Source organism: Diorhabda sublineata, chromosome 7, assembly GCF_026230105.1.
Source record: "Diorhabda sublineata isolate icDioSubl1.1 chromosome 7, icDioSubl1.1, whole genome shotgun sequence".
Classification (NCBI taxonomy): Eukaryota; Metazoa; Arthropoda; class Insecta; order Coleoptera; family Chrysomelidae; genus Diorhabda; species Diorhabda sublineata.
Genome location: NC_079480.1, coordinates 22,439,311 through 22,465,881, shown reverse-complemented (window position 1 = coordinate 22,465,881; position 26,571 = coordinate 22,439,311). Strand labels below are relative to the sequence as shown.

The 26,571-nt window shown below is 28.6% G+C and overlaps 10 protein-coding genes across 12 annotated transcripts; 4 read left to right on the top strand and 6 right to left on the bottom strand.

Moving 5' to 3' along the window:
• Positions 1-1,298: 1,298 nt before the first annotated feature.
• LOC130446903 (eukaryotic translation initiation factor 2D) lies at positions 1,299-4,164 on the bottom strand. Its single transcript, XM_056783415.1, has 8 exons — positions 4,056-4,164; positions 3,713-4,002; positions 3,069-3,655; positions 2,217-2,422; positions 2,071-2,160; positions 1,836-2,011; positions 1,449-1,640; positions 1,299-1,393 (listed from the first exon to the last, which is right to left on the bottom strand). Exons 1-8 carry the CDS (start codon positions 4,109-4,111, stop codon positions 1,329-1,331), a joined length of 1,662 nt encoding a protein of 553 aa, XP_056639393.1. The 5' UTR covers positions 4,112-4,164; the 3' UTR covers positions 1,299-1,328.
• A 258-nt stretch (positions 4,165-4,422) lies between these two features.
• LOC130446901 (F-actin-capping protein subunit beta) lies at positions 4,423-8,865 on the top strand. The gene is made up of 5 exons (XM_056783413.1): positions 4,423-4,527; positions 4,999-5,207; positions 5,269-5,441; positions 5,501-5,700; positions 5,761-8,865. Exons 1-5 carry the CDS (start codon positions 4,525-4,527, stop codon positions 5,998-6,000), a joined length of 825 nt encoding a protein of 274 aa, XP_056639391.1. The 5' UTR covers positions 4,423-4,524; the 3' UTR covers positions 6,001-8,865.
• On the bottom strand, positions 8,860-10,010 carry LOC130446900 (tRNA (adenine(58)-N(1))-methyltransferase catalytic subunit TRMT61A). The gene is made up of 2 exons (XM_056783412.1): positions 9,233-10,010; positions 8,860-9,175 (listed from the first exon to the last, which is right to left on the bottom strand). The coding sequence occupies exons 1-2, from the start codon at positions 9,938-9,940 to the stop codon at positions 8,891-8,893; spliced, it is 993 nt and encodes a 330-aa protein (XP_056639390.1). The 5' UTR covers positions 9,941-10,010; the 3' UTR covers positions 8,860-8,890.
• A 155-nt stretch (positions 10,011-10,165) lies between these two features.
• LOC130446902 (cell division cycle protein 123 homolog) lies at positions 10,166-11,110 on the top strand. Its single transcript, XM_056783414.1, has one exon. The coding sequence runs from the start codon at positions 10,172-10,174 to the stop codon at positions 10,982-10,984; it is 813 nt and encodes a 270-aa protein (XP_056639392.1). The 5' UTR covers positions 10,166-10,171; the 3' UTR covers positions 10,985-11,110.
• A 1,608-nt stretch (positions 11,111-12,718) lies between these two features.
• On the bottom strand, positions 12,719-15,831 carry LOC130446899 (sodium channel protein Nach-like). Its single transcript, XM_056783411.1, has 10 exons — positions 15,679-15,831; positions 14,976-15,176; positions 14,764-14,920; positions 14,571-14,701; positions 14,401-14,515; positions 13,795-13,949; positions 13,584-13,708; positions 13,220-13,367; positions 12,987-13,093; positions 12,719-12,931 (listed from the first exon to the last, which is right to left on the bottom strand). The coding sequence occupies exons 1-10, from the start codon at positions 15,792-15,794 to the stop codon at positions 12,741-12,743; spliced, it is 1,446 nt and encodes a 481-aa protein (XP_056639389.1). The 5' UTR covers positions 15,795-15,831; the 3' UTR covers positions 12,719-12,740.
• LOC130446898 (GILT-like protein 1) lies at positions 15,831-18,522 on the top strand. Its single transcript, XM_056783410.1, has 4 exons — positions 15,831-16,582; positions 16,899-17,048; positions 17,109-17,282; positions 17,997-18,522. The coding sequence occupies exons 1-4, from the start codon at positions 16,532-16,534 to the stop codon at positions 18,303-18,305; spliced, it is 684 nt and encodes a 227-aa protein (XP_056639388.1). The 5' UTR covers positions 15,831-16,531; the 3' UTR covers positions 18,306-18,522.
• A 188-nt stretch (positions 18,523-18,710) lies between these two features.
• Positions 18,711-20,267, top strand: LOC130446897 (THAP domain-containing protein 2-like). 2 transcript variants are annotated; one of them, XM_056783408.1, is made up of 3 exons: positions 18,711-19,013; positions 19,294-19,565; positions 19,701-20,267. In XM_056783408.1, exons 2-3 carry the CDS (start codon positions 19,322-19,324, stop codon positions 20,018-20,020), a joined length of 564 nt encoding a protein of 187 aa, XP_056639386.1. In that variant the 5' UTR covers positions 18,711-19,013; positions 19,294-19,321; the 3' UTR covers positions 20,021-20,267. The 2 variants fall into 2 exon arrangements, with proteins under 2 accessions (XP_056639386.1, XP_056639385.1); XM_056783407.1 differs by having other exon boundaries at positions 18,711-19,565.
• A 311-nt stretch (positions 20,268-20,578) lies between these two features.
• LOC130446896 (GILT-like protein 1) lies at positions 20,579-22,483 on the bottom strand. The gene is made up of 4 exons (XM_056783406.1): positions 22,310-22,483; positions 21,373-21,513; positions 20,983-21,183; positions 20,579-20,919 (listed from the first exon to the last, which is right to left on the bottom strand). Exons 1-4 carry the CDS (start codon positions 22,379-22,381, stop codon positions 20,647-20,649), a joined length of 687 nt encoding a protein of 228 aa, XP_056639384.1. The 5' UTR covers positions 22,382-22,483; the 3' UTR covers positions 20,579-20,646.
• Positions 22,484-22,696: 213 nt separating this feature from the next.
• Positions 22,697-24,080, bottom strand: LOC130446894 (GILT-like protein 1). 2 transcript variants are annotated; one of them, XM_056783403.1, is made up of 4 exons: positions 23,916-24,080; positions 23,483-23,623; positions 23,273-23,428; positions 22,697-23,053 (listed from the first exon to the last, which is right to left on the bottom strand). In XM_056783403.1, exons 1-4 carry the CDS (start codon positions 23,973-23,975, stop codon positions 22,760-22,762), a joined length of 651 nt encoding a protein of 216 aa, XP_056639381.1. In that variant the 5' UTR covers positions 23,976-24,080; the 3' UTR covers positions 22,697-22,759. The 2 variants fall into 2 exon arrangements, with proteins under 2 accessions (XP_056639381.1, XP_056639382.1); XM_056783404.1 differs by having other exon boundaries at positions 23,483-23,631; positions 23,916-23,985.
• A 544-nt stretch (positions 24,081-24,624) lies between these two features.
• LOC130446895 (GILT-like protein 1) lies at positions 24,625-25,784 on the bottom strand. Its single transcript, XM_056783405.1, has 4 exons — positions 25,589-25,784; positions 25,355-25,495; positions 24,979-25,152; positions 24,625-24,926 (listed from the first exon to the last, which is right to left on the bottom strand). Exons 1-4 carry the CDS (start codon positions 25,646-25,648, stop codon positions 24,660-24,662), a joined length of 642 nt encoding a protein of 213 aa, XP_056639383.1. The 5' UTR covers positions 25,649-25,784; the 3' UTR covers positions 24,625-24,659.
• Positions 25,785-26,571: the final 787 nt, after the last annotated feature.

Genomic DNA, 26,571 nt, shown 5'->3' with positions numbered 1-26,571 from the left:
TGAGATCTGAAGTTAAACACTTACTGTATAAGAAATTATCAAAGTTGTGACTGACGTTTGATTATATTCATGTGAAAAGCTGTGCAATCCTTAATATCTTATTAGATTTTTATTTTTTATTAAGAACTTGATATATTTCTGTACCTGCTTGCATAAGCTAATTACCAATGATATTTTAACAAAACTATAATTATTATATTTGTTGCGGATAGAGTTCAATATTTTATTTCTATGAACCAAAATGTTTTATTTTCAATTATTTTATTATTCTTATTGATATTTTTATATGACTATAACTATTATATTAGTTGCTAATGAAGTTTAATATTTTATTTCAATCAACCAAAATGTTTTTTTTATATACTATTTCATTATTGTTACATGATTCTACTTTTTTTTCATATTAGAATATATGTATTATCTAAACCAAATAAATAGCTAAATAATAAAGTTAATTTAACGAGATTCTGTTTTGATAATCGTTTCATTATTTTAATACTACTAATTTCATTATCACGGTGCATTATTTAAAGCATTACTATACAGTTATTTTCAAATCAGCGCGTAAAATTCAAGCGAATACCCTCTATAATCAGCGCCACCTATTTACCCATCAAAAATCAGCTCACATTTTTTAACCCAGAGACGTTCCTCCTTCTCTACACTCCATAAGTCCATGGTACTGGTTTAAAAGTATAAGAAATCTAACATTAAAAGGTTAGTACTTATCAAATACGTTTAAAATAGGTTATGTGTTGTTTACTTGAATAGTCAGACGTGATATTTTTTAAATTTATTTTTTCATTATACAAGAGTCGATTGAAAAGTAATACATAATCGTATCAAGCAAATAATTTTTACGTAGTAAAAAGTGACATTATTCAAAAAATTTGGATTTAGGAAGTTTATCTGATATTTTTGTGAATAATTATAGGTTTGACTTCATATTATTTTGAATTTATTTTTTTCTTATACAAGAGTCAATTGAAAAGTAATATTCGTATCAAGCAAATAATTTTTACATAGTAAAATGTAACATTATTCAAAAAATTTGGATTTAGGAAGTTTATGTGATATATTTGTGAATAATTACAGGTTTGACCTCTTTATTTTCTTACTTAGGAGCTAATTTGAAAGTAATGTTCGTATTAAAGTGTTGAAAAGTAATAAAATACGTAATTTTTTTGGAAAATAGTGAATTTAGCATTGGAAGAAATTTTTATGAATCGAAAGCATCAAAACTTGAATTTTTTTAAATTATTCCCTGAAAATGGAAAGGATAAAATAAAACTACTAAATATTTAATTATATTTTATGTATAACGCTAATTATTTTTTCTTTTTTGGAGCGTTTTCGAGCCCCTTGATATATTTCTTTGGCACTTTGTATTTATCTAAAAAAAATTTCTAATTATGAAAACAAAATACGTTCGATCACAAAAGAATCACCTGTTAATAGATTATAAACAAAAAGTACTTGATTCCCTTGGACTAAAAGTTGATCACACTTTTTACCAGGTGGTCTACTTATACTCGTACTCGCAGCTACACCATGTTGACATTCTTTCGCAAAATCAGTAACTCTGATACCAAATAATTCCAAATTATCAATAAGAGTCACCTTTTTATTACCAGAACGCACTTTAACAAACAAATCAATATAATGTCTTACGCCCCTCGTAAAACACAACAAATTTGAAACTAACAATTTTTACATTAAAAGTTGGGTTAAGTTATTTGTCTATGAAAAACGAATTGAAAGAGAATATATACAGGGTGGCGACAAAATCAAATTAAAATAGTTGTGAGGTTATGTAAATGTTTATAGAAATATACCTGAAACGGAAAGTGTAATCGGCGATATTTTCCCTTTCCCTTGAATTTCCTCGTTGCCGGATTTTACCTTATAACAATTTTTCATTGCAGAACAAATTTTTTCTATGGCTTCTTCCCAAGCTACAGGATGTTCGGTTTTACAAATGTTTGCTAATACTTCATTGGGATTAACTAGTCTGAAACCAGATCGAAATTTACGAAATATCTAAAAGAAGAAAAGCCGAAATGCACACACCTATTATTATCTTCGTTTTGTAAATTATGTTCTTTTACGTATTTAGTTAGAAATTTACGCACTTCGGTCAATTGTATTATATCGCCTTTTCTGAAATAAAAATTTTTTCTCGATCTATTTGCTTTCGATTCGAATCTAACCCTTACCTATATCCCTCAAATAACGATGTCACAGGCTGTGTGACAACAAAAGATTCGATAATATTTGTATGTGACGATGATTCGGTTTCAGATTCTTTTTTTTGTCTGTTTTGGGGGGGTATATAAAAAGCCTGACATTTCGGGTGATCTTTATTTATAAACGTTATCGTTTCGACGCCAGATTTAACTTCTTTCACTATAATAAGTCCATCCTAGAAATTTAAATCTTACATACTTTTTTAAAACGACACTACCCTGTATATATTGTTTAGTGAGTCATAAATCTAACGTTTCAATGTTTTCCAGTCGTTTATAGGTTATATTGGTAAAAAAATGATATTTAAACAACGTTGCCAAGCTTTGAAATTAGTATTTAGATTCGAGAAATTGAAAAATTAGGTTATGTGAAACTAGTAGTTAATACGAGCTAAAAAACGATAGAAAATGCAATATTTTATTGTCTCTTGAGACATTTATATCTTTATAAAAGTAGGAAGCTGAACAACCTTGCAACCTTATGTCAAACTAGCAATTTAATACGATTCAATTAGAAAATATATAGAAGCAAGTCGATATTTTATAGCATTTTGAGACAATTTTATACAGTATGAATTCAAATTTAAACAACGTTGCCAGAATTCCAAATTTGTGAAGATTCAAGACAAAAAGCAAACAAAATGGGAGTTCCTCAGTTTTATCCCTTTACAAAAACATTTTGGCATAAAAATATTTCTTTAATTTCGATATAAACACAAAGAAATTGAAATAACTACGATTTTTCCCATATTTTCTATATCTAAATTAAAATTCAGTAAATTTCATAAAATTTATTCATAAAAACGTGAAATATATACTTACATCGGCCATTTTCTTCAAGAATGGTTTCAATTTCTTATAAGAAGTCTTCTTGATATCCAAATTCTTATCGGAGGGACATATAGGGAGCATATTCAATTTAAAAAAATTTGAGGTTAAAACCGGCAAATTTACGTCCTTGGAATACTTGATAGCGCCCAAAAAACAATGCATTAAAAGTTCGTCCATATCATCTAACGAATCTTTACCAGATTCATTTTCTATAATATCAACATTTTCTTCATGATTTTCATCAGATTTTTCATCATTTTTATCGTTAATTTTTTCATTAGTACCGAGAGCGGGAAAATCGTCTTCGTAATTATTCAATTGAAGCCATTTGGGAGCTCCGAAATTGGGTAAAAGTAATTTTGGCATACCTTCCAAAGTACACAAATGATCACCGTAAAAATGATGTATTCTTACACACTTCCCCTTACAATTCGCTAATAACATAGCTCCCGAACTTTGACTAGCCACACCGACTGCAACGGCCGCTATATTATTCAATAAATTAACATACACGACATCGTTTTCACAAACATTCCCATATTTTGGTAATCCCGTTTGCACGTTAGGAGTAACAACACCTAATGAAAGTATATAAAAAAATCCTACTACTACTATTATACTTTGAATAAACTTACCTGGTAACATAAGATCGGCCCCGGATGTTATAAAATCCATTACTTGCAGGTGTGTCGTGAAGGCGTAAATAATTTCGGGAAATTTCCATAACAGAAACAGAGTGGGAAATAATTTGCTGTCTAATTCGAAAAATATTGGTCGTTTTTGGACTGTATAAACATTTAACACTATATCGTTATGAGTTACTACTTTTAAAATATTTAGAGGTTCTTTTTTTGGTAGTAATTCGTTAACATCGTTTTCTGTTAAGTTCGGAAAAGCTTTTAAAATTGAATCTCTAAAATTCCTCCTGGAATATAACGTATGAAAAGTAGCAATTTATTTAAATATTGATAAAATTACCTTTCTGTGCCTTTAGTTTGAGTATTACTTTTTACTTTAATCGGTTTTTTAAACATGTTGCAATTTTGAATAATAAAAAAAGACGTAGATATAACCTTACAAATATTTTCGTTCTTCTTTTGAATCTTTTTTGGTCTAGGACTTGAAATCTAATTCATCCAACCTCCTTGCAAGGGAATGAAAATTTGTCCCTTTAATTTTAATCGTTATATTGAAATACCAATACTACTAATTCAATTGTTTCTATTATATTTCCAAATGAAAGAATTTGAAGAATAACAAATTAAATTTTATAGCTTATCTATGGTTACAAGTATAAGGTAGTGACGATTAAAAAAAAGAAGAATAGAAATGACATAAAGTTTGACAATTGACTGCCAACATAACAAAATAAATTTTGTGATTATTATAAGTGTAATTTATATGAAAATTTCTTTTTTTTAGTATTATTTAATACAAACTAATAAATATGGTAAGTGAAAAAGTTTATTTTGTATTTATTATTTTTTAACTAGTTTGTTAATTTTTTATTATCTATTTAAATAACACCTGTTTACTGTCACACCCATTTTATTAGTTGCCTATTTGGCCGATTTCTCAAAACTAAATATATTTATCAATTAAAAAAGTAGTAAAATAAACATTTTCTTGATAAAAAAAATGAAATTCGGGAGTTATTTCATTACAGCTATTAAAAATTTAAATATAAAACGGAGTTTTGATTCTGATCATGAAGTAGCTTATCTTAAATGTTAGATTAAACTAGCGATTATTTTATGACTCATTTGAAGTTTATATTATTTTTCAAATTTTATATCAGCATTTGTATACATTTATATTAGTTATTATGTATGTAAATTTAAAAGAAATCGACATTTTTATTAAAAAAAATATATGTATGAATCATTTTTCAAATTTATTATCTGGGAACGATCATTTTTAGGGAGACCAATTTGACTGTGCACTAGATTTGATGAGGCGTTTACCACCTCAACAAATCGAAAAAAATTTAAGTGATTTAATAGATTTAGTGCCAAGTTTATGTGAAGATTTATTATCATCAGTAGATCAACCTTTAAAAATTGCAAAAGACAAAGAAACTGGGAAAGATTATTTATTGTGCGATTATAATAGAGACGGAGATTCTTACAGGTATTTAATTGATTTTAATTTGTATTACTTTCTGATTTATGATCATTAATTGTTATTATAGATCTCCTTGGTCCAATACGTATAATCCACCATTAGAAGATGGTTCAATGCCGTCAGAACGTTTGAGAAAATTAGAAATAAACGCCAACAGGGCCTTTGATCAATACAGGGAAATGTATTTCGAAGGAGGTGTATCATCTGTGTATTTTTGGGACTTAGATCACGGATTTGCTGGTAATACCTGTTTTCTACACATTATATTGATTTTTTTAAATAATTTCCATTATAAATAGGTGTTATTCTCATTAAAAAGACCGGGGACGGTAGTAAAAAGATTAAAGGTTGTTGGGATTCTTTACACGTGGTCGAAGTACAAGAAAAAGGCTCCGGAAGGAACTCTCATTACAAAATGACCTCGACTGCTATGTTATGGCTTCAAACCAATAAACAAGGTTCTGGTACCATGAATTTAGGGGGCAGTCTAACACGACAGGTAATAATTACCTTTTCTAATGAAATTACTCCACTTGCAGGATTTTTTTTATTTACTTAGATCGAACAGGATGCGGCGGTGAACGAGATCAATCCTCACATCGCCAATATCGGGAGGATGGTTGAAGATATGGAAAACAAGATCCGTAATACTTTAAATGAAATTTATTTCAGTAAAACCAAGGATATTGTCAATAGTTTACGATCGGTACAGCCTTTGACTGAGAGTCGTCAACAACAGGCGCTTAAACAAGATTTAGCAGCGGCGCTTCAACGTCGACAAAACAAAAATGAAAACTGATTGATATGTGTCGCTGAGAATTGTTTAAGTAATGGCGTAACCGAATTAAAATATGATACCAGGCGGGGTGATTGAAAAAACAATAGATTTTATTTGATACCCTGTATATACATTTTTTTCTCGGCAGTACTTATATTAATATTTATTTATTTGTTCCAAAAGATGGCATCTGTAAATTCTTTTAGTGTCTTTTTGGCTTGTGAATCTTGTTTTAAGCGATTTTTTGACCTAATTATACAGTGAAACAATAATCGGTTGTACTAGTAAAAAAAGCAGCTTTAGAAGCTGATTAAGTGCTGTGGGGCTCCTATATTGGCATTGTGTGATCTTGATTCATGTTTCAGATCAATTCCGAAATTTTTTTAGTGTCTTTTTTGGCTTTCAAGTCTTATTTTTGCAGTTTTAGAAGCTAATAAAGGGTGATACCTATTAGCATCTTAAATTATGTTTCGGATGATTTAATAATTTGTTTTGGATTATTTTTGGCTTTGAAGTGTTTCGAAGTGGTTTCTTTAAGAATTTCCTGATCTGGATCTATAATTGCTAAAATGGAGATAACTATCATATCTGCATCTTTTATTAAAATATATGCTAAAAAATATTTGCTTGTCTTTTGGAATAAATGGAGTGATTTTTTTTAAATAATTGCCAAAAAAAGGAAAAAATGTGTTGCTTAATAATTATCGGCTTTCTTGCGAATTTTTATCCAAACTTTGAAAACTGCAACATTTTGTTGAAAATCTTATTTAATTACATTTATTTATATATTTAATTATAACGTAATTTTTTTCACTTGAGTAGAGTATTTTTATGGAGCTCAATGTTTTCCTATTGTTATAGTGTAAATTTCTATTAAAAAAATACATTTTTATATTAAATTGTCTATTTACATGTCCTTTACTATTCAGTCTTTTTTTTATTCCTTGGTATTCAGTAACCAAATAACACTTGGTATTATCATTCTAATAAATAAAATCTTAACCTACCAAGAATTACAAATATCAGTAGATAATATGTCTCATATAAAAGGAGAATCATAAATTCGAAAAGAAGATTGATGTTTCAATATTAACTTTTAAATCATTAACTTACTAATAAATTCACAGATAATTTCAAATGCAGAATAATTGCTATTTTATCTCTAATTAATAATAGAAAGTGAAATTAGTATGTAATTTCAAGTGTCATCGGAGCAATGTGCAGTACAACAAATGTGACACATAAATTACTTGGTAAAACTGATTGTCTATGTTCTATCTCTAAAAAAGAAGATAGAAGTATTTTGACAAGGCACCTTATTCCTAAATATTTTCCCTGTAGAAACATTCCATATTCTAATGAAGATTTTAATTATTATCTTTGAATACACGAATAGGAATTAAATAGTTTATTCTTCGATACAAGTAAGCAAATAATTAAATATCCTTTTGCTAATTAAAACAGCGTTGTCATATCTCGAATTTATTTTAATATGTAACACTATTGAAATAAAAACCGTAATGTTGAAATTGTTGAAGAAACTACACAATATATCAAACAATATTATTTATGAAAGAAATAGTACTGACTAATAATTATTTTATTTTAAACAAAATTCTTATCAGAAACTTGGCAATGCTGTAAAAAGAAAATAACAGCATTCCATTGATAATTCTGAGATTTATATATATGTAATCAACGTGTTTGAACAACCATTAAATATAATAATATAATTTTTCTGTACCAAGCTTTATATTTCAATATTTTTCCTTACGTTTGCATTTTTGAATTTTGGAAAGACATTTGTGTCTAGTAAAAAAACTATAGATATTGAATATCTAGGTGAAATCATTACTCGTGTATAACAGAAAATCATATTGGCAACAGTGATATGGAGTGGAGAATAAGCTTAACCAAATGCGAATTAAAATTTTGAGTGATGATGTGGAGTTTTCATTTTGATCTTAGCGTGAGTTAAAATTTAGTCGTGTCTGTCAAAATTAACAAATTTCACAAAAATTTGCTTACATTTAACTGGCAAGCTGTTGGATTTGTTGTTATATCTGATTAGGTAAATTTGGTATCTAAATTTATTTTTTGTTATTGTGTGGTCACAGATTACGAGTTTACTTTTATAAGTGTCAGTCAACATTGTAGTTGTTATTTTCGGTTTTTTCAATACTAACAATGTGGTGTGCGGTAAAAACGTGTAAAAACATAAAAAGGCTTATGCCTTAAGGTGAGTTATGTGATAACTATATTTGCACATACTGGTAAATTTACACTGATTCAAATTAAATTGCCAACTACACTTTGTGAAAAGCATACAATCTAGTTATTAGACATTTCTACACAGTTTTTTTGTACAAGTGTATGTTCACTCATTTTATCTATTGTTTATTTTGATAATTTTGATAGCGTTTCAAAATATCACAATTTTTATGCAATTTCCGAACTAGAGTCTATAGATAATCGTATTTTCAAATTTTCCGCGGTAGTTAAAACCAAAATTGAAGCTTATGGTATTAGCTCATTCGCGCATGTTGACGTTTATCCTCCCCTCCACAACACTGGTTGGTAATTCTTTTATATCAGTCTTCAACGTTGCCAGATTTATTGTTTTCCCGTTTGTCATTATCTATTTATTATTATTTGTTTGTGAACTATCATAAAACGTTTTGCAGTGTTTATTTATTATGTCAAAATTATTCTATTTTAAATTCATTATTCTTATTTTCCATTGATTGAATTATATATCACAAATATCATTTCAACTCGAGATAAATTGTGGCAACAATGTGAAACAACATCTGTCAAATTACATATTTTGAAACTTATTGTGGAATACACTGAAAAAAAGTGAATTAAAAGTATGTCAAATAGAAATAATTTTTTTATTGAATAACAAAATTTAATTACAAAATGTATCACATTCTTCAAGTGACATGTCATCTTCGTTTAAAGTTCTCTGTAAGCCTCTAGCCCAAACAGGCGGTAATGTAGCAAAAGTTAAATAACCTGTATGACCAGGTAAATTTAAAGGTGGAACAGAAGCAACGACTTTCGATGTTTCCCTCTCTTTTTTACCTTCTTCTGTTCCTTTTTTTTCCGTTTTAACAAAATCTAAATTAATAATAGGAATGGATCTTTGCTGCACTGAAAATTGTGTTTGTAAAACTTCCATTGTTTGAATCTCCTTAAATCCAACCAAATCATTAAAAACCTTTATTAATAATTAAAAAAAAAACGTTACCTGGAATCCTAATTTCAATAATACAAGACAACTTTTTTGAACCTGTTCTATACATGGAGAAAACGAACACAATCGTCCACCAGATGTTTTAATACTTTTCAATGCATGCGATATAGCAAACCAAGGATGCGGTAGGTCTAAAAACACAGCATCTGCTTTACCGTCTAAATGTCCCCCAAACCCATTTTCACACACGTCTCTATGTTGAACTGTGACATATTCAGAAAAACCATGATTTGAAAATTCTTCTGTAGCAGTTTTCACTCTATCTTCGTGAAAATCGAATGTATATAGATGTCCATGTGGCTTCACGGCTCTAATTAAAGCGTGCGATAAAGATCCACTTCCTGTACCGCTTTCGATAACTATACTATCAGGAGTTAATTCTAATTGCAACACGATCATACTTATATCCGGCGTGTATATAATTTGCGTTCGATGGGGTAATGTAATAGTCCACAATTCAGGTGTAGGTTGTAAAACGTAACCCCAACCTTTGCTTAACATTACCTTAGTACCGAAATATTTACCAATGAGGTCCACGCATTTCAAAGCTCCGTAATTCGTTTGGAATACGTTATCAACTAATATTCCTTTCTTATTAATAATTTTAGATTGAGCTTTTATCGAATATATTTGTGTTATTGTAAGATACAAGATAACTGAATCGCCTTCTTTAATTACGTCTCTATAACCATTAAAACTCATTTTATTCAATTATTTCTCTTTAAAATTTAGTTTTGTCTCTTCTTCTTTTTTAGTTTACTTCCTTTAATTTTCTAAGAGTTTAGAGTTGTAGCTATGTATACAAGATAACGGGTGTACCTAGTAACGAAATGTTACACATGAATATACACCTCTATCCGAGACTTGACGTTTACGAACGTATATAAAAAAGATGATTCAATTTTCTAACCTTATTGTATTGTTATTATTTAAATGTTAGAATTACAAGATTTACGTGATTTTTCAATAACAAATTGGTATGGGACATTCAAAGACATTACAGTTAAGACTATAATTGTGGATTTACCGGAACAGTTGTTGAAAACAATTCAAAAAGAAGATATACAAGATTCAGATGAAGATAATGAAATTGTCGACGATGAAGAACTACCTGTTGAATTTCTTCAAGATTTTAAAAATGCGTTAAATGTTTTTGATAATAATGCGTTCGTTAAAAATAATTGGCACGCGCCTGTAGATGCGAGGATGTTTAGTTTTGGGAATTATTTAAAAGTGATAAATCTGGATGATGTAATAACGTATTTTACGAGTTCTAGTAGAATTCAAGAAGATTTTTCAATTGTTACGAACATTCCGTTTTGTATAGCTTTAAGAAAATGGATCAGTATTCATCCTGCAGCTGAATTTCGATGCATTGTTATCAACAATGTCCTACGAGGAATAACTCCCAGAGATTGGCCGACTTTTTATGCCCATTTCAAAGAAGAAGGACCACAGATTATCGATGAATTGACGAATTTTTTCAACGACAATATAAAACTCAGGTTTTTACGTAAACATTTCGTGTTTGATGTGATTTTTCAATATCCTGATAAGCCATATATCATTGATTTCGAACCATTGAATTCCAAGACGAATTTGTACGCATTTAGTTGGAAGGAAATTCAACCTCTTATAAACAAAGATAGTCCTGATGATGTAGCACCTGTTTTCAGATACCTCGAAACTGATATAGGAATTATCACTAAAACTGATGCTTTAAATATGTTAACAAGATGTAATTGAAATATTTACATTGAATAAAAAGTTTTAACAGATTATTTATTGTGAATCCTCAACTTTCTAGTGAGTAAATAGTTTAATAAAAATTTCTACCTAGTGAAAAATAGTGTTTTTCATACATGGAAAAATTGAGGTTAAATTTACTATTGGTAAGTTTGTTGTTTGCACTTTACTAATTAGATGAATTATTCGTAATTTAAAGAACGTGACTGTTTTTTAATACATTTAAACTGTTATAAAAATATAAATAAACGTATAAAAGTTTGAACATTCTAGAATACGTGAGTTTGACATATCGGCCATTTTGTCTAAGAGATAAACAAAAGATTCAAGTTGGATTTATTGGCTGACCCTATTTGGCCTACTGTCATTTCACAAAACCACAAAATATTGTTCGTATTTAGACAATTCATTTACATTGCAAAAAAATCTTGTCTCTGTTTCAAGTTTCAGAATTGCTGCTATGTATGCATGGTCATATGACTTGAATACCTGTTTTCATTGGCTATCTACCAGCTCAAACGCGAGCGTAGAAGTTTATAAACCGGAATGTGACGTACGGCCGCCATATTGTCACTTTCCAAACAAAATTTGTGAGGTAGTGTGTGTTTATTATAATTATTTTAAAAGCGTTTAATTAGTTTTCTGTTTTATAAGATGGTAATGTGTTTTGTGCCAGAAGGTATTTTTTCGCAGAATTTATCAAAACAAAATATGAAAAAATCACCATAACATATACGATCATTAAAGCAGTTAAAACTTTGGAAAGTGATCCCAGACATGCCCTAACATGGTGGTGTGTGACGTCAAGACTGCTGTAGTATTCAATTGTTAACATGTGTAGGTATTTTGTGTTTTATGCATTTTTTTGCCTTTATCTTGATAAAATTGAATAATTATGTGAATTTAAACGGTGATGTGAAGTGCCATGCCATGAGATATTTATAGAAAACCGTTTCTGAATAAGGTAAGATAATTGTAGTACTTTGAAGTATTTATTTAAATTGTATGCTTTTCTACTTGTTTTGTTTTCCTTTTGGTCAAAACAGTAAGAAATAAAAAAAAGTTAAACTTTCTCGCTTAGCACGCGATAAACAATTCATCATACAAAAATGAGCCATTTTTTAATGCATTTGTCCTAAAATAAGAATTCAAAAATGGAAAACTCGCCATTGTTTACAAATTCAACAAGTATTCTAAAGAGCGAGCAAAGATGGCCGAACTGATGTTATACGTGCCTCGATCAACATTACAATCATCCATTGTAACAATTGTTACTTTTAATACATTCTAAGTCGTTTTACATATCATTTATTTGAATTATTCAACTAATTTATAGAATTTTTTACTAATCCATAGTTGGTTATTTGGCATTTATGTGAATATATACAATAGAGATCTCGGCGACAACCATTTTTAATAGACTACGGGACTGTTGACGTCACACGCCGCCATTGCTAGCGAAGGTCAGGATCACTTTCCAAAGTTTTAACTGCGTTGACGATTGTATATAAAATATTTCTAGTAATTTGTGATTTTTTCGTATTTTCTTTGATAAATTTTGCAAAAAATAGTTTTTGATATGAAACAAATTTTTAATAACTTTAAACATCGTACACAACTTTGTTTAAAAACTGACGTCACACTCTAGTTGTCTATTGTTAAATATTCGATTTTTTAGATTTAAAGATGATACAAAAATATTAGGTTTAGGGATTGAGGGTGAAAAAAAAACTATTAAAAACAATTTTTATTGTTATTAATTATAGAAATTATCAATAAGTGGAAATATTTTGATATTGTTTACGTTCCTTGATATTTTTTTGTGATTTTTTCTTTTCGGTTTCGTTTGAAAAGCGATAATTATACTTTCGCATATTAGAAAAATCGATTCTATAATGCTTATAAAACTTATGCCTAAAAATAGATTCAAAGTTCCTCCAAATGACACTGGAATTGAGAATATATTAAAAATAAATCGGTAATTTACCGACGATATATGTACCTATTAAATCTCCGAATCCGAATAGAATATCTCGTAGATATTTCGTGGTAGGATGCAATAAACCCCATCTAAACGTAGTTCTTTGATCGAAAAATACACCACTTTGCCTGAAAGTGAATAATTTTGATTTTTCTGCTCATATGTTTAATAAAAATCAAAAAAAAACTAAGAAATTTTGAGACAATTGAAGTGAAAAAAGCAAAAAAACAACGTATTAGGTGTAGTTGCCTTACCAAATTGTTACTTTTGGAGTATCTGGTATATAGTTTATGAGATGACACGTTTCCGGGCATTTACAATTCAATTCTAGTGGAGTTTTAGCAAAATTTTTAGAATATTGTGCTAAGCAAAGTAAACCTGAGACATTACATGAAGTTCCTTCTAAAAATATATCTAATGATACTTTTACGAGGTCTGCGTGATAGTTAAATGCAAGGGTTTTCCATAAAATATAAAACCCAACGAATTTACACAAAGAAAAACATGTTTGATTGTATTGAAAGATGAAAACTTCAATTTTCATGTATTGTTAATAGATAAATTCGAAACCCCCCCGGTATGTTACAATATTTTTATTTGCCACTACTGTTTATTTACCAAATATTTGATAGAAGTATGGTTTGCATCCACAAAATGTCATTGCTAATTTATATCGACATGCCATTTGACAAAGACCGATGCTGTAGTTAAAAAAATTTTTAAGAGTCGGTTCGTCATTGAACCTAAAAAATATTTTCGTGATTCTTCGTGTGTATTATAGTAAAAATTATCGCAGATTTTGAAAAACTTAATAAAACATTTACATTACCTGCATTTCCTTTGTTTAGGTGTTAAATACTTTATATTTGGAGATGTTAAAGTTTCAACCATTCTATAATTGATTTCCATATCCCATCCTTTACCTAATTCATGATATTGTCGTGTAGAAATATCTGGTACTTCCATATACGAATGAACATAATACTAGTAACATTTTTTAAATATTTATCAATGAAATTGTATATTTACCATGATAATAATAATTTTAATAATAATACTAGGAAACTATTTCCGTAAAATTTAAAGCACTTTTAGTATACTTAATACACTTAATTCAATCTAATATTAAATATTATAAGAATATTTGTGGTTATATGTGACTCGTTTTAATGATATATCCATCCACGATGATTACCAATTTCAAAAAATCGAAATAAGTGGATGAATATAATACAAGATCTAGGCGACGGTCATATTTAATAAAACTCTGAACTTAATAACGACATCTTTCGATTGAAAACAGTAGCTTACGTATTACAATATTACCAGGGGTGATTGATAATTTTAATTTATAGTTGTATCAAAAAAAGTGTATTATAATGAAAGTTATTATACAATAAAGTGTATAAATATACTAGTAGTATTATATACGAACTTTTATAGGTAATGTTGGATCGGAATCAAATCTAGCGTAGCACAATCCATTTAAATAATGACATTTTAATAAATTATTGCCTATATTTTCAGCTTCATTTAGATATTCTCTATTTCTAAAAAAGAAATGTGACTAAAAACGCATAGATATTTAAAAAAATTATAGAATACTTGATTGTAAATACTTGGGAGAGTTTAGAAAAAAACGTGAAGCAAATTCCAAGTTCAATTAAAATTACGTTCCATTTGAATTTACGTGTTTTATCTACAGTGACTAAAGAACCGGTTATATCCGGGTGGACCTAAAATAATATTTATTTATGAAATTAAACGATAATTGAAAAAAATTGGATATGAAAATTACATCGAAAGTCAATTGGGCCATATCAACGTTATGTAAATCGACGTCGTTTTTAAATTTTTCAAAATAGTTCAAATTTTCGTAAGATAAATTAGCTACCAGTTTTATAAAATCCATATAATGATCATATTTAGGATGACCTAATTTGATTTTCCATTTTCTAGAAATAAAAAAAGATAATATTCAATAAACAACAAATTTCATAAAGTACAAACTCGAGAATATATTTTTCTGCTTTTTTTATATCGACTTTATCATTGAAACACCCTGTAACCGCTGGTATGTAATTTTCCCAATTCCGATAATCTTTTTCGATCGAAACAACAGTAGGATTCGCTGAAAATCTATTCCAATTTGATATTGTAAGTGATATAGCACCGGCAGCCGCAAAACTAACCATTACCAACCAAAATATTCTGAAAATGAACTTTTATATTTGAACTAACCTTTGTATATAGACGTGTATTTATTTACAAGTTAAAAGCCGAAAGGAAACTGTAAAATCATTAAATATTTTTACAGTATTCTTTATACGAAGAGTAATATCAAAATTTTGGGTTGGTTGTTAAAACTATAGATGGCGCAACAGTTATATTATAATAATAATATAAATGTACTTATTTATAATTCAAAAGCCGAAAGGAAACTGTAAACATTTACCTATCGTGAATTATTTTTACAGTTTCCTTTATACGAAGAACAATATTAAACGATTGAATTCGTTGTTGAAACTATAGATGGCGCAACAGTAATGTTATAATAAAATCTAAATTCATAAAAACATTCTGATTAAAACTTCTATCTTTAACTCTGAATTAGGAAACGTCAATTTATTTTATTATGACTTTGATTATAGTATAAATTGTGATTCGTAGTTTGCTTAAATGATAATACAGAAACCTACTTTATCGACATTACCTTTCTACAGGGTGCAAATCGGGCATTCCGACTATATTCAATCCGTGAATGGTAGTTTCACTACAAAAATACCGAACGTATTTCCAGAACGTTTTTCTACAACGTACACCGGCCATTTCTAAACTAAGTTTGATCACGATGACAAAGGTTAAAAATTTCTAAAGCTCTATTGTTAAAAAATAATTCTATATGTAACCGAATCGTTTCCTAAATATCTATCGATGCTTATCTTTGTCTATACGAGGTACGTTTCAAAAGGTTAATCGCGAAGAGTAATTTTTTAATGGCGTCATTACGATAAGGATAACACGGTGTTTCCGGTATTTAGATCGTTGATAAACTAAGAAATATTTGATATATTTTTTTAGATAAATTTGAATCTAAAACTAATAATTCTGAACCACGATGACATATAATAGAGAGTTATTTGTAAAAGACTTGTTAATATTGACATTGTTCAATAGATGGGATTGCATATGCTGCAATTCTAAGTTCGATAATTTTTTAATCACTCTGTATCTGTAGTTTATAAAGGATATTAAATATATTAGATTATATACGTGTTTTATTCACAGCACTTTTATATAAATGAGAATCCCGCTGGTTTTTATAATGACGTACGTCTTGAATTATATAAATAATAACATCGGAATATCTCTAAATATATATTTTTATACAAATATTTATACGATTTTCTTCCTGTATATATTCTGGATATCAACCTTGAGTCTACTAATTGTTTGCCCCACTTGCCCCTCGAATTACTGTACGCTCGTGTTCGTGTTTAAATAACTTTTTAGTTGTTGTAGTAGCTAATTGACCGTCGGTAAGAAAGATATTGACAATAATAAATATGAGAAGTATTCCACTATTGTTTGTTATTATATTTTATACAAACATAGCGGTAAGTTTTTTCAATCTTCTTTTGTAAACTTGTAGGTTAGAGTGAGAAAGATAATTATTTTATTTTATATCAATTTATATGTTAATTTAATTAAAAAATTTATATCTTTGATTCATTGTATTCATTATTTAAGATCCAACGTTGCCAAATTTGAATTAATTAGGGATTTTGTAGTAAAAACGCGTATAATGAAAATTCCAATTAAATTTTTCATATTTTTTCGTATCACTTTCCTATTTACTATTTTTAGTCCTATAAAGATATAAAAATTTGATTTTGTGAGTCACTTTTTTTTTTCAATATTAACATGTTACAGGTGGAAGCTGCAACTCTCACAGTTTCGATCTATTACGAATCTTTATGTCCCGATAGTGTTAGATTCTTTAAAGATCAGTTTTATCCAGCTTACAGTACCGTACTTAAAGGTAAAATTATCGTGGATTTAGTACCTTTTGGTAAAGCTACGGTACGTCATATTCCCTTCATTTTTATTATCTAATTTCTTACTAATTATAAATGTTGTTAGGCTAAAAACGAAACTGGAAAATGGGTTTTTGATTGTCAACATGGTAAAAGTGAATGTTATGGGAATAAAATACACGGTTGCGCTATCGATGTTGCTACTAAAGATGCTAGCACCGAATTTATAGTATGCGCTATGAAATCAGGTGATGCTAGTGATAAAAATAATTTAAAACAGGTAGGGATAAAAAAGAATTATACTAAAACCTACCTTAAATACGTCTATATTTATCTATTATTTATATACTTACATTCTACTTTATTCATTTTGGTACACCCCCGTATAATCACACAACTTTACGACAATACAGTGAAACTCATTGTATTTGATGTAATCAATATACTATTACAGTAAATGATGATTTGAATACAAATAATATATTCGAAAGCACTTTCCACTCTGTATAAAATATATAATACAGAATAAAAACATTTTTGTTTCTTATCTGAATTCACAGAAATAGACGAAGATAGAAGTGTTAAACTTTACAGCGTTGCCACGAGTTGTAAATGAATTCTTCAATAAAAATTTGTTTTATTGATTTAAATTAATGATAATTTCTGTTTAGTACCGAATTTTGTTACTAATATTATCATACAAAAATTATTAATTATATCTAATTTGTCACATTTAATTATATTTAATTTCTATTAGATATGACAACGTTGTATTATTTGGCGCAGATGACATTTTAACGGCTGAAAATGTCATTGAAATGACCTTCGAAATATTTGGAAAGTTCTAGATTATACATTTAATAATTTTTAATATATGAATTATATTCAATTATTGTAAAATATTATAAATGGAAATTGTTTACTATCTATAGCTGGAAAAACCGTTTTTATTTATTTTTTTTTATTAAACAATGCAGTTATTTAATGTTTTCAGTGTGCAGCTGATAACAATATAACTTGGTCGAATATAGAGCAATGTATGAGCTCTAATAGAGGCGACGAGATTCTCGCTTCTAACGGTGAACGTACGCGTTCAGTTCAACCGAAAATAACTTTCATACCGACGATAATATTTAATCATCAAATGAGGGAACAGCTACAGAAACTCGCGTTGAAAGACTTTCACGGCACTGTCGAATTCCTTTTGGAAGACGAAGATTGTTCGAAATGTCAAAACGGCGGACGTATAATCGGTTTATCCTGGTGTCTAATAGCTTTTTGTATAATCTCGATATTTACTTAGTTGAAATTTAATACAACTGCAACAATGTCATTATTTTTTTATTATTGTCGTTTGATAATAGTAGTGCCTCTAGCGGGATACTATTGAATGGTTATGACGTACGACTTTTAACTTTAACTATGACGTATGTCATTTTAAGGTTATGTTGAAATAATTGAGAGGTAGCGTCATCTATTTATCAAAACTAAAATTTAAATAAATATAACGTTGATAGATTTATTGTTTTTTATTTAAACTTTTCCCTTTTAACTGCAGTTTTTCTTTCGAACATCACCGGTAAGTAGAATAATTTTTAATAGCTCCGAAGCATGGAATAGTAAATATTATTTGAAAATGACATCTGTCAATATAATTTGTGATAACTGACGTTTTATACGTTCCGAGTCTATTGTCAATACACAAGAATAGTTCACCAATAGGATTGATCAATCCCATAAGACGTACATACGCCAATTCTTGAGCCAAGGTCAAGTGATGCTTACGTCACCTGCAGACCTCGACGGCTTGTTTACCATTTACGCTGTGCGGTATTGCTTGTGTTTTTGTTAATTCGAAAAGGTCGTACAAGTGATTGAAGAGTTGGAAATTCGTTTTTTACTTAGTTCTACGTTTTAAAAACTATTATTTGTGTGTATTATATATGTGGAGAATAGTGAACAAAGACAATATTATTGTTTAAGGCAAAATAATCTTGTGAGACTTTCAAGGGTAGGTAAAAATGTTTTGTTATATTAAAGCTGGATTTAAATAGCAAAATAAAAATTAAAATCCAAGTCAGTTACTGGCTGAAAGAAAACCAGCTGAGCAGAAATGACAATTTAATTGGCTTATTTAAATTTCTATTCTTTATACACCACAATAAAAAATTAAAAAAATGGGCGAATCATAACAGCGTTTTTGGTCGGTTGGTTTGCATTTGTCCAGCAACTAATCTAGATTTTTATTTTACTTTTTTTTGCTAAATGAAACTTTGTTTGTTTGATTTTAGTGCATGTAGTATATGTCCAAAAATCAAAATGCCTGGTACACGTTGTGCTGTGTATGGTTGTGGTAATACCTATAAAACAAGGCAGCAAGAACATGAATATTTTATATTTCATCGGTTTCCCAAAGCTAAAGATCTTGTTTCCCAAACTATGAGAAAAGAATGGATATTACGATGCAAACGGGAAGATAAATTTAACCCTGATACTAGCTACATCTGCTCAGTTCATTTCACAGAAAAGGATTATGAAAGAGACTTACAGAATGAATTATTAGGTTGGTGAATTATTTAATTGTTTAGTGTAATAGTTTATAGCTTTCAAAGTCTATACTGTCCCAAAATGATTTTGGTAATGAAATTTAGTAACTCAATTTGTTCATAAATATATATAATATGTATATGTATTTTAGGTTTACCACTACGAAAAATATTGAAAAAAACCGCTGTTCCTACTTTGGGATTGTATTCAAAAAAATCAACAACTGAAGCTAGTAGTTCAAGCATCAGTTCCAGAGAAGAAAGACTGGCCAAACGAAATGCAAAGGAGGAAGTGAACAAACTTTTAAAAGTAGCCACGTTAACAGCTCCTATTAATACTTTTTCTGATGATACCGAAGACCATAATCCTAAATCTTTTGGAAGTATTCAGTTTGAAGAGCATGTACCAGAGCCTTCCACTTCATCAACCCCCAACTTTGTCCCAGAAATTTCATTTGTTTTTACTTTTTAATTTTTAGTTTAAAGTTTGTTAATGGCTTCTGTTTTACTAATTATAAAATACAGATCATTTTAAAAAATAATTCATTTTCTTTAATTTCTTTTCTTCATTGTATACCTATTATAAATGGAACTTAAAATTAACTGAATAATTGGAAATTGGATTTTAAATTAATATTAATTCATAATAATGAATAAAACTTAAAAAAATAACTGTATTTTTGTTAAAATTGGCCTTTAAACTCATCAAATAGTCTAGCTCAACAAAGAGTTTAGACCGGTCGAGGTCTGCAGGTGACGTCACGTATGGCGATTTTTCGCACGCACATGGCAGACACATTCAGTTTATTGAGCAATCCTATTGGTGAACTATTCTTGGTCAATACATAGAATTACGTCAAGGATATTTGTGCCATACTATAAATCATAATTTTTAGGTTAGGTTACATTTAAATCATTACGATATCAATAAATTTTTTAGGAAATATATCAAGTTGTTTTACTGAGTCTGTCCCTGAATTTATCATAAGAATCGACGTACAGTTTTCAAGGTCAAAGTTAATCAACTGTGTAATATAAAGAAAAAAATATATTCAAAAATTTATAAAATCACAAATCACAATTTTATTCTTATTATTATTAATAATCTATTAGGGGTAACTGTTTCCCATCGCATATGGTAGGTTTTGTTTTATTTTGTATTTTACTGCAAACAACGGCTACAAAATCTTGCAACGACTGACTCTGAGTCGTCCGATCGAATTTTTCATTAAAAACTATAGTGGGAACGAAATTAATATTCGGTTCCAATTCCCACGTTTTGTCTCCTTTAATAGCTAAAAGTTGATCTCCCTCTATACTATCACAACAAGTTTTTAATTTCGATATATCCAATCGATACCGTTCGGCGCACTGAAACAATATAATTACGATCTTCCCCTGTATATAAACAATACAATTTACATATATACTCACGTTTTTAACGACGTTAAACGAAGAAGGATTTCTATTTCTCATGATACAAAATACCAGAGGTACTTCTACGTACTTTCCTTTATTTTGCGCCAATGCGCATGCTTGGTATTTATTTCCTTTACATTCTTCTTGTCCGTGTTGACAAGAAAACTCGTAATAAGCAGGTAAGTTAAATGTAGCGTTATGTTGATAGAAAATATGCTAAAATAATAATCGTTTATATCCCTGTATATATATATATATCGAATTGATAATTATTATTGAACTAAATATTAAATTCAATGTGGCTGTTGAATAGTCACAATGGCCTTGATCCACAAAACGCACCTGTTCACTACATAGCAATTTATTTACGATCTATTATCACAATGGATTTGAAAATAATCTTACTGTTGCTTTTCCATAAGGTACTAATTCCATTTCGTCGATGTAATCGACAAGATCATTCCAGTACGGGTATAATTGGCGTCCAATGAATCGAACACTATCAGGGCATAATGATTCGTAGTAAACTGTAACTTTCAAAGCATTCTGAAAACATCAATATCTTTTAAAAAAATATTTTCCATTGTTTGAATTATAAAAAGAATCTTTTAAATCGAACGATGTTTTCAACATATGTGGCGCCATCTTTACTTGAAAAGCTAAAGTAATCATCCATATATATATATTTCTTTTTCTGGTATTAGATTGTCGGTAGATGGTAATAAGAACAACAAAGATAAATTTTCCAGTGGAACAAAAATTTTATAATAAGTTCAAGGTTTATTATTGCAAAAACTGGATAAAGATATATTTTGTTATAATCGTAATCGATTATTGAATTCAAAGAAAGGTTAAGGATTAATTTTATTTTTTTAAGCGTCATTTACTATCACTAAATGTCAAATAAATTTAGATAAAAGATGTATTTTACTAAAACCGGACCTGAATAATGCTTATATATAACAAGCAATCAAAATGTATAATAACATCGTAATTTCAACTGAAATGTAGTAAATAATATCTCGAATTATCTGTGAAAAATATAATAAAATAGGTGCAGAACGACGAGTTTTTTAAATTTTTAAGCAATAAATAAATATGAAAAATAAACATGAAAATAATCAATTATCAAAATCAATCAAAAAAGTTTATATTGAAGTGGTATGAAATGGGTATGCAACTCTTTTTACATCTAACCACAACCCTTTCTACATTTAACAATTCGTATTGTAAATAGCTTGAACCATTCCCGATAAAATGATAAAAAAATTTAAATGATATGTTAATGTTGTACCTTTGAAATCAATTATCATCAAAAATATTAATTAGAATAAATACTTACCGTACATTGTGTAACACAAATAATAACACTAACTGCTACTAAAAATCGAATTAAGTTTGCATTATCCTTCATTTCGAAGAAGTAGCAGTAAATAATTAAGTGAAAGTTCGTGTAGTTGGATGATAAATGTCATCAATCTTAACAAGAACCCACAAAGCACTTGTACCGTTATTTAAATTTACTTTTGGTACCAACTAAGCTTTTATATGCTACTAAATATACACTAGCGTCATCTAGCGATTTTATCTTATAATTAACATTTCGGATTCGAAATGTACAGGATCGGACTTGGAATTATCGATTGATAAAGTTAATTGAGATTTGTGTAATTGAAATTTGACGTAGAAGGGCCTCGAATATACCCAAAATATGTTGAAATAAACAAAATTCGAATTCAAAACTTCATTATTACAAATTATGCTCAAAAAAATATTCTACAGAGTTTATTTATCAGTAATTGGGTATGAATTCTTCTTCTGTTTTTCCATTAACGGTAAATTCATCACGATTACAATATTCCGGTTCGTTAAGTACAAATTCGCAAATTGAATTTTTGAAATTGGATTTCGCTTCTACTTGTATAGTTTCGTTGAATTTATTGCTTAAAAGTATCGTGGGAAAACTTTCTATTTTACGATCGACATGTTCAATACGATATATCAATTGTTTTAATAATTTCTGGTACTGTCCAGTTTTATAGCATCTTTCAATATCATTCCAGTTCAATCCAGATCCGTCACTGCACTAAAATTGATGTTAATAATCATAAATATACTGGTTAACATGTAAAAATGACATCTATTCTTCTTTTTAATCGGGTGACTTTAAAAGATTTATCATAGTGCTAGTAAATATCCCTACTATCTAGGCAACCACCATTTTACGTTCTGTTATTATTTATAATATTCATATTTATAATTTACGGGATACATTATATAATTTTATTCGTTTAGTATGATTTACCTCTATAATATCTTCTTTAAAACTTGAATCTTTCGTAGTCATAGCACAATTTATAAATTCAGTGCTTTCTTCTGTAGAATACATATGTATAGCGCATGCGTGTATGATTGTAGCGTAGTATTCTATAGGGTTTGTTTCATTCATTTTCACGTTTCCCTAAAAGATAATTTCAAAGAAATAACAAAGTAAGTGGTATCGTTTATTATTTACCAATATTTTTGGATACGGCACTAATTCCAATTTCAATAGATTACCTAGAATTTTGTATGTTGGAAATAATTGTTTTGTAATAAACTCGATGCTATCGGAGCTGAATGGTTTGTAAAAAAGGGAAACAGTCATTTCATGTGCCTAAAAAACTTAATTTAATAACAATTATAATAGAAATTATTAAGGTAGAAACCCAAATTTAGTTTGAAACTTAAGAATTTATTTGTCATTTCACGATATAAATATCTACCGAACAAGATACTAAAGTTGGCAACAATTGTTCGACAGGGCCGTTTCCAGATATATTTAACTTTTATAAATATTCACTTTGATTTTTTAATTTGCATTAATTAAATTACTTAATTGGAATTTTTGTTTATGATATTAAATCCGTTTTTTATTAATTTAGATTTATGTTTGAACAATTACTTACGTGATTTAAATTGCACACATTCGCCCACAATAATAAAAAATACGTGAACTTTCCAAACATTTTTAATTCAGTTGTAGAAGACCACGATAAAATTAACAATTAATAGTTATTTTGGTGGGCGTTCATTTTATTATCTATCAATTCACGATGATAAGAAAAAAACATTACATAGAGTCTGTTATATGTCAACTATTCGTATTTCAATTGTGCACTCATTGTTATAGTCATTTCAACATGTAAAAAACGTATTTTGCGTAAATATTTTATACAGGGTGTAGAAATTTTTCACAATTATGTATTTTCTTTCAATAAAAAAATTCGAACAAGAAAATTTGAATTTATGATATGAATTCCTCGAAGATGCTATTCCGTACACCTTTTCGTTCTTCTATTTTCCTGATACGCAATCCTATTTTCAATGAAATAAATGAAAATTATTATTTTCGAGATAACCGCTGCTCCTGATAAGTCGTTCACCTTCTACTATTTCTGTTATCCTGATACGGCATTCAATTTTTCATCGGAATACCTGAAATTTTATATGCTCTATGATATTTTTGCTTACGTCCTCGTTTTTCTGTTATCCTGATATGGAATCCGTTTTTTTTTATTAGAACAAATAAAATATTTTTTTTAACAAAATTAAAGAACATTGTTGAATGTACCTTCTATCAAGCCTGTATATGGTAGGAAATAAAAAATAAAACGCTTTTATCAGAAATTGTTGTATATTTGATAATTTTTTCAAATCATTTCAGCTTGTATTTGTTGCTTCTGGCATATTTCGGGTTCGTTGTTTAAACTATCGCAAATCAGTTTTGCGAAGTCGTTCAGCGCCATCTTTTGATTATTTTCGTCGAATTTATCGTTCAGTACGATAGTTGGGATGAATTTCGTATTTTCTACAGCCCTTGTTTTTTCCCCATTTTCGTGTAAATATTCAGAAGACTTCTCGGTATCTTTGTAACAATTATTTAAATCCTCCCACGATATACCCGCGTTTTTGCTGCACTAAAACAACATATATTCTTAATTTTATTTTCTTTTTTGTTAATAGATTTACCTCTTCTAGAGATTTTACAGAACTAGGATCCCCACCCATCGAACAATTAACGAAATTTGTGGTGGCATCTTTATCTGAATTCAAAGCTAATGCGCATGAGTGGTACAAGTTGCCGAAACATTCCTTGGGACCATGTTGACAGGTGAATTTCCAAGTACCGTTTTCTTTCCACTCCTAAATAAATAATCAAACGACAAAATAAAATTTTTATGCATATAAATATACACTGTATATGTAATACATTTAAAATTGAAGTGAAATATATACTTTTAATTTTTTCTAAAATCATAAATCTCAATTACAGTTTTTCTAAAACAACTAGAATCACCCTGTAGAATTATCTTTGAAATATCTTTTTGTTCTATGATGTACTTACTGTCGCATGTCCATATGGAACAAAATCTATATCAATAAATTTTCTACCGATATTTTTGTATGAGGGATAAAACTGTTCGAGAATGAAATCTCTACTATCAGGACATAGTGTTTCATAGAACACAGAAACTTTCACTGAAGCCTAAAAGAAATTATTAAATAATTATATTGACACCTTTCACTTTTAAACATAACCTCAATTTACGTTTATTTCATATTATTTTATATGACTTACCTGCTCAGTTGTATGAAAAACGCCGATGAAAACGAACAAAACAACTTTTTCACTCAACATCGTGAATTAATGTTCTAATAACAGACACTCTTTACAATGGTGGAGCTGATTATATATTTTAGATAATATTAAAATAATGTAACACTTGTGCAGCGACCAGTAATTTCGTGTTGTCTACACTTTACATTAATACAATAATCAAAAATGCGATAAGGATTGTTTATTACGAAAGATTATACGAGTATTTGAAATTAAATGACAGACATTTTGAGTTGAGGTGCAGCGCTACCAGTTTTTTTCCATAATCAGAGCAAGAATAACAATGTTGATGTAGATTTAGTAAAAAAACTCCAAGAATGTTCCTAAACTTGTGATGCAAATAATTTATTAAAGTATCACGGCAATTTATTGTTTATTTATAGTAGTTTGTCAATTTCACTTTACAACGTTGCCTATAGGTTCTTTTAAAAAAATATAATAACTATATTTTTTCAATTTATCTTATAAAAATATTCTCGTTGCATTATTCATGTTATCAAAAAAATTAATTAAAAAAATAATAGAATGAACAATTTTTAATTACAGATAGTTTTTTTTTAATTTTATTATTAAAACTGATGAAATATATAGTATATTATAAATTCGATTAAAATTCACATTTGGCAACTTCGCTTTTATACGCTCGATACAAAGTTAAAGAAATCTGTAAAATAATTGATTTTGGAACAGATCGGGTTCACAACATCCCTAGTAGATGGCTAAAATTCCTGAATCCATTGATAATCCAAATAAATTTTCTAGAAAAAGATGAAAACGGCGTGTATCTAAAAAATTTGTAATCTTTATTTAAAGCTTTTGAGCTATAAATATTATTTTGATTAAGTTTGTTCTAAGTTAGTATCATTAAAATAGAAAAAAACTAGTTAACGCCATCTCCTTCTCAAGCTACAAACTAAAAATAATATTTACTAATCTTAGAGATG

Excerpts from the sequence above, each read along its gene's own strand:
- LOC130446903 (XM_056783415.1), bottom strand. The coding sequence starts at position 4,111 with ATGTTTAAAAAACCGATTAAAGTAAAAAGTAATACTCAAACTAAAGGC. Across the intron at positions 2,423-3,068 it reads TCTTGAAGAAAATGGCCGAT|GATGGACTTATTATAGTGAA; the intron begins GTAAGTATATAT and ends TTAAATTTCTAG. Across the intron at positions 1,641-1,835 it reads GATTACACTTTCCGTTTCAG|TGCGTTCTGGTAATAAAAAG; the intron begins GTATATTTCTAT and ends TGTTTGTTAAAG.
- LOC130446901 (XM_056783413.1), top strand. Across the intron at positions 5,442-5,500 it reads CTTAGATCACGGATTTGCTG|GTGTTATTCTCATTAAAAAG; the intron begins GTAATACCTGTT and ends CATTATAAATAG. Across the intron at positions 5,701-5,760 it reads GGGGCAGTCTAACACGACAG|ATCGAACAGGATGCGGCGGT; the intron begins GTAATAATTACC and ends TTATTTACTTAG.
- LOC130446900 (XM_056783412.1), bottom strand. The coding sequence starts at position 9,940 with ATGAGTTTTAATGGTTATAGAGACGTAATTAAAGAAGGCGATTCAGTT. Across the intron at positions 9,176-9,232 it reads TATTGAAATTAGGATTCCAG|GAGATTCAAACAATGGAAGT; the intron begins GTAACGTTTTTT and ends GTTGGATTTAAG.
- LOC130446902 (XM_056783414.1), top strand. The coding sequence starts at position 10,172 with ATGTTAGAATTACAAGATTTACGTGATTTTTCAATAACAAATTGGTAT.
- LOC130446899 (XM_056783411.1), bottom strand. The coding sequence starts at position 15,794 with ATGGCCGGTGTACGTTGTAGAAAAACGTTCTGGAAATACGTTCGGTAT. Across the intron at positions 14,921-14,975 it reads GCAGAAAAATATATTCTCGA|AAAATGGAAAATCAAATTAG; the intron begins GTTTGTACTTTA and ends TTTTATTTCTAG. Across the intron at positions 13,950-14,400 it reads ATCCAACATTACCTATAAAA|TATTATGTTCATTCGTATAT; the intron begins GTTCGTATATAA and ends AAATGTTACTAG.
- LOC130446898 (XM_056783410.1), top strand. The coding sequence starts at position 16,532 with ATGAGAAGTATTCCACTATTGTTTGTTATTATATTTTATACAAACATA. Across the intron at positions 16,583-16,898 it reads TATTTTATACAAACATAGCG|GTGGAAGCTGCAACTCTCAC; the intron begins GTAAGTTTTTTC and ends AACATGTTACAG. Across the intron at positions 17,283-17,996 it reads ATAAAAATAATTTAAAACAG|TGTGCAGCTGATAACAATAT; the intron begins GTAGGGATAAAA and ends TAATGTTTTCAG.
- LOC130446897 (XM_056783407.1), top strand. The coding sequence starts at position 19,268 with ATGAAACTTTGTTTGTTTGATTTTAGTGCATGTAGTATATGTCCAAAA. Across the intron at positions 19,566-19,700 it reads CTTACAGAATGAATTATTAG|GTTTACCACTACGAAAAATA; the intron begins GTTGGTGAATTA and ends TATGTATTTTAG.
- LOC130446896 (XM_056783406.1), bottom strand. The coding sequence starts at position 22,381 with ATGAAGGATAATGCAAACTTAATTCGATTTTTAGTAGCAGTTAGTGTT. Across the intron at positions 21,184-21,372 it reads TACCTTATGGAAAAGCAACA|CATATTTTCTATCAACATAA; the intron begins GTAAGATTATTT and ends TTATTATTTTAG. Across the intron at positions 20,920-20,982 it reads CGTTTAACGTCGTTAAAAAC|TGCGCCGAACGGTATCGATT; the intron begins GTGAGTATATAT and ends ATATTGTTTCAG.
- LOC130446894 (XM_056783403.1), bottom strand. The coding sequence starts at position 23,975 with ATGTTTGGAAAGTTCACGTATTTTTTATTATTGTGGGCGAATGTGTGC. Across the intron at positions 23,624-23,915 it reads ATGTGTGCAATTTAAATCAC|GCACATGAAATGACTGTTTC; the intron begins GTAAGTAATTGT and ends TAAGTTTTTTAG. Across the intron at positions 23,429-23,482 it reads TGCCGTATCCAAAAATATTG|GGAAACGTGAAAATGAATGA; the intron begins GTAAATAATAAA and ends ATTATCTTTTAG.
- LOC130446895 (XM_056783405.1), bottom strand. The coding sequence starts at position 25,648 with ATGTTGAGTGAAAAAGTTGTTTTGTTCGTTTTCATCGGCGTTTTTCAT. Across the intron at positions 25,496-25,588 it reads TTTTTCATACAACTGAGCAG|GCTTCAGTGAAAGTTTCTGT; the intron begins GTAAGTCATATA and ends AATTTCTTTTAG. Across the intron at positions 24,927-24,978 it reads CTGTAAAATCTCTAGAAGAG|TGCAGCAAAAACGCGGGTAT; the intron begins GTAAATCTATTA and ends ATGTTGTTTTAG.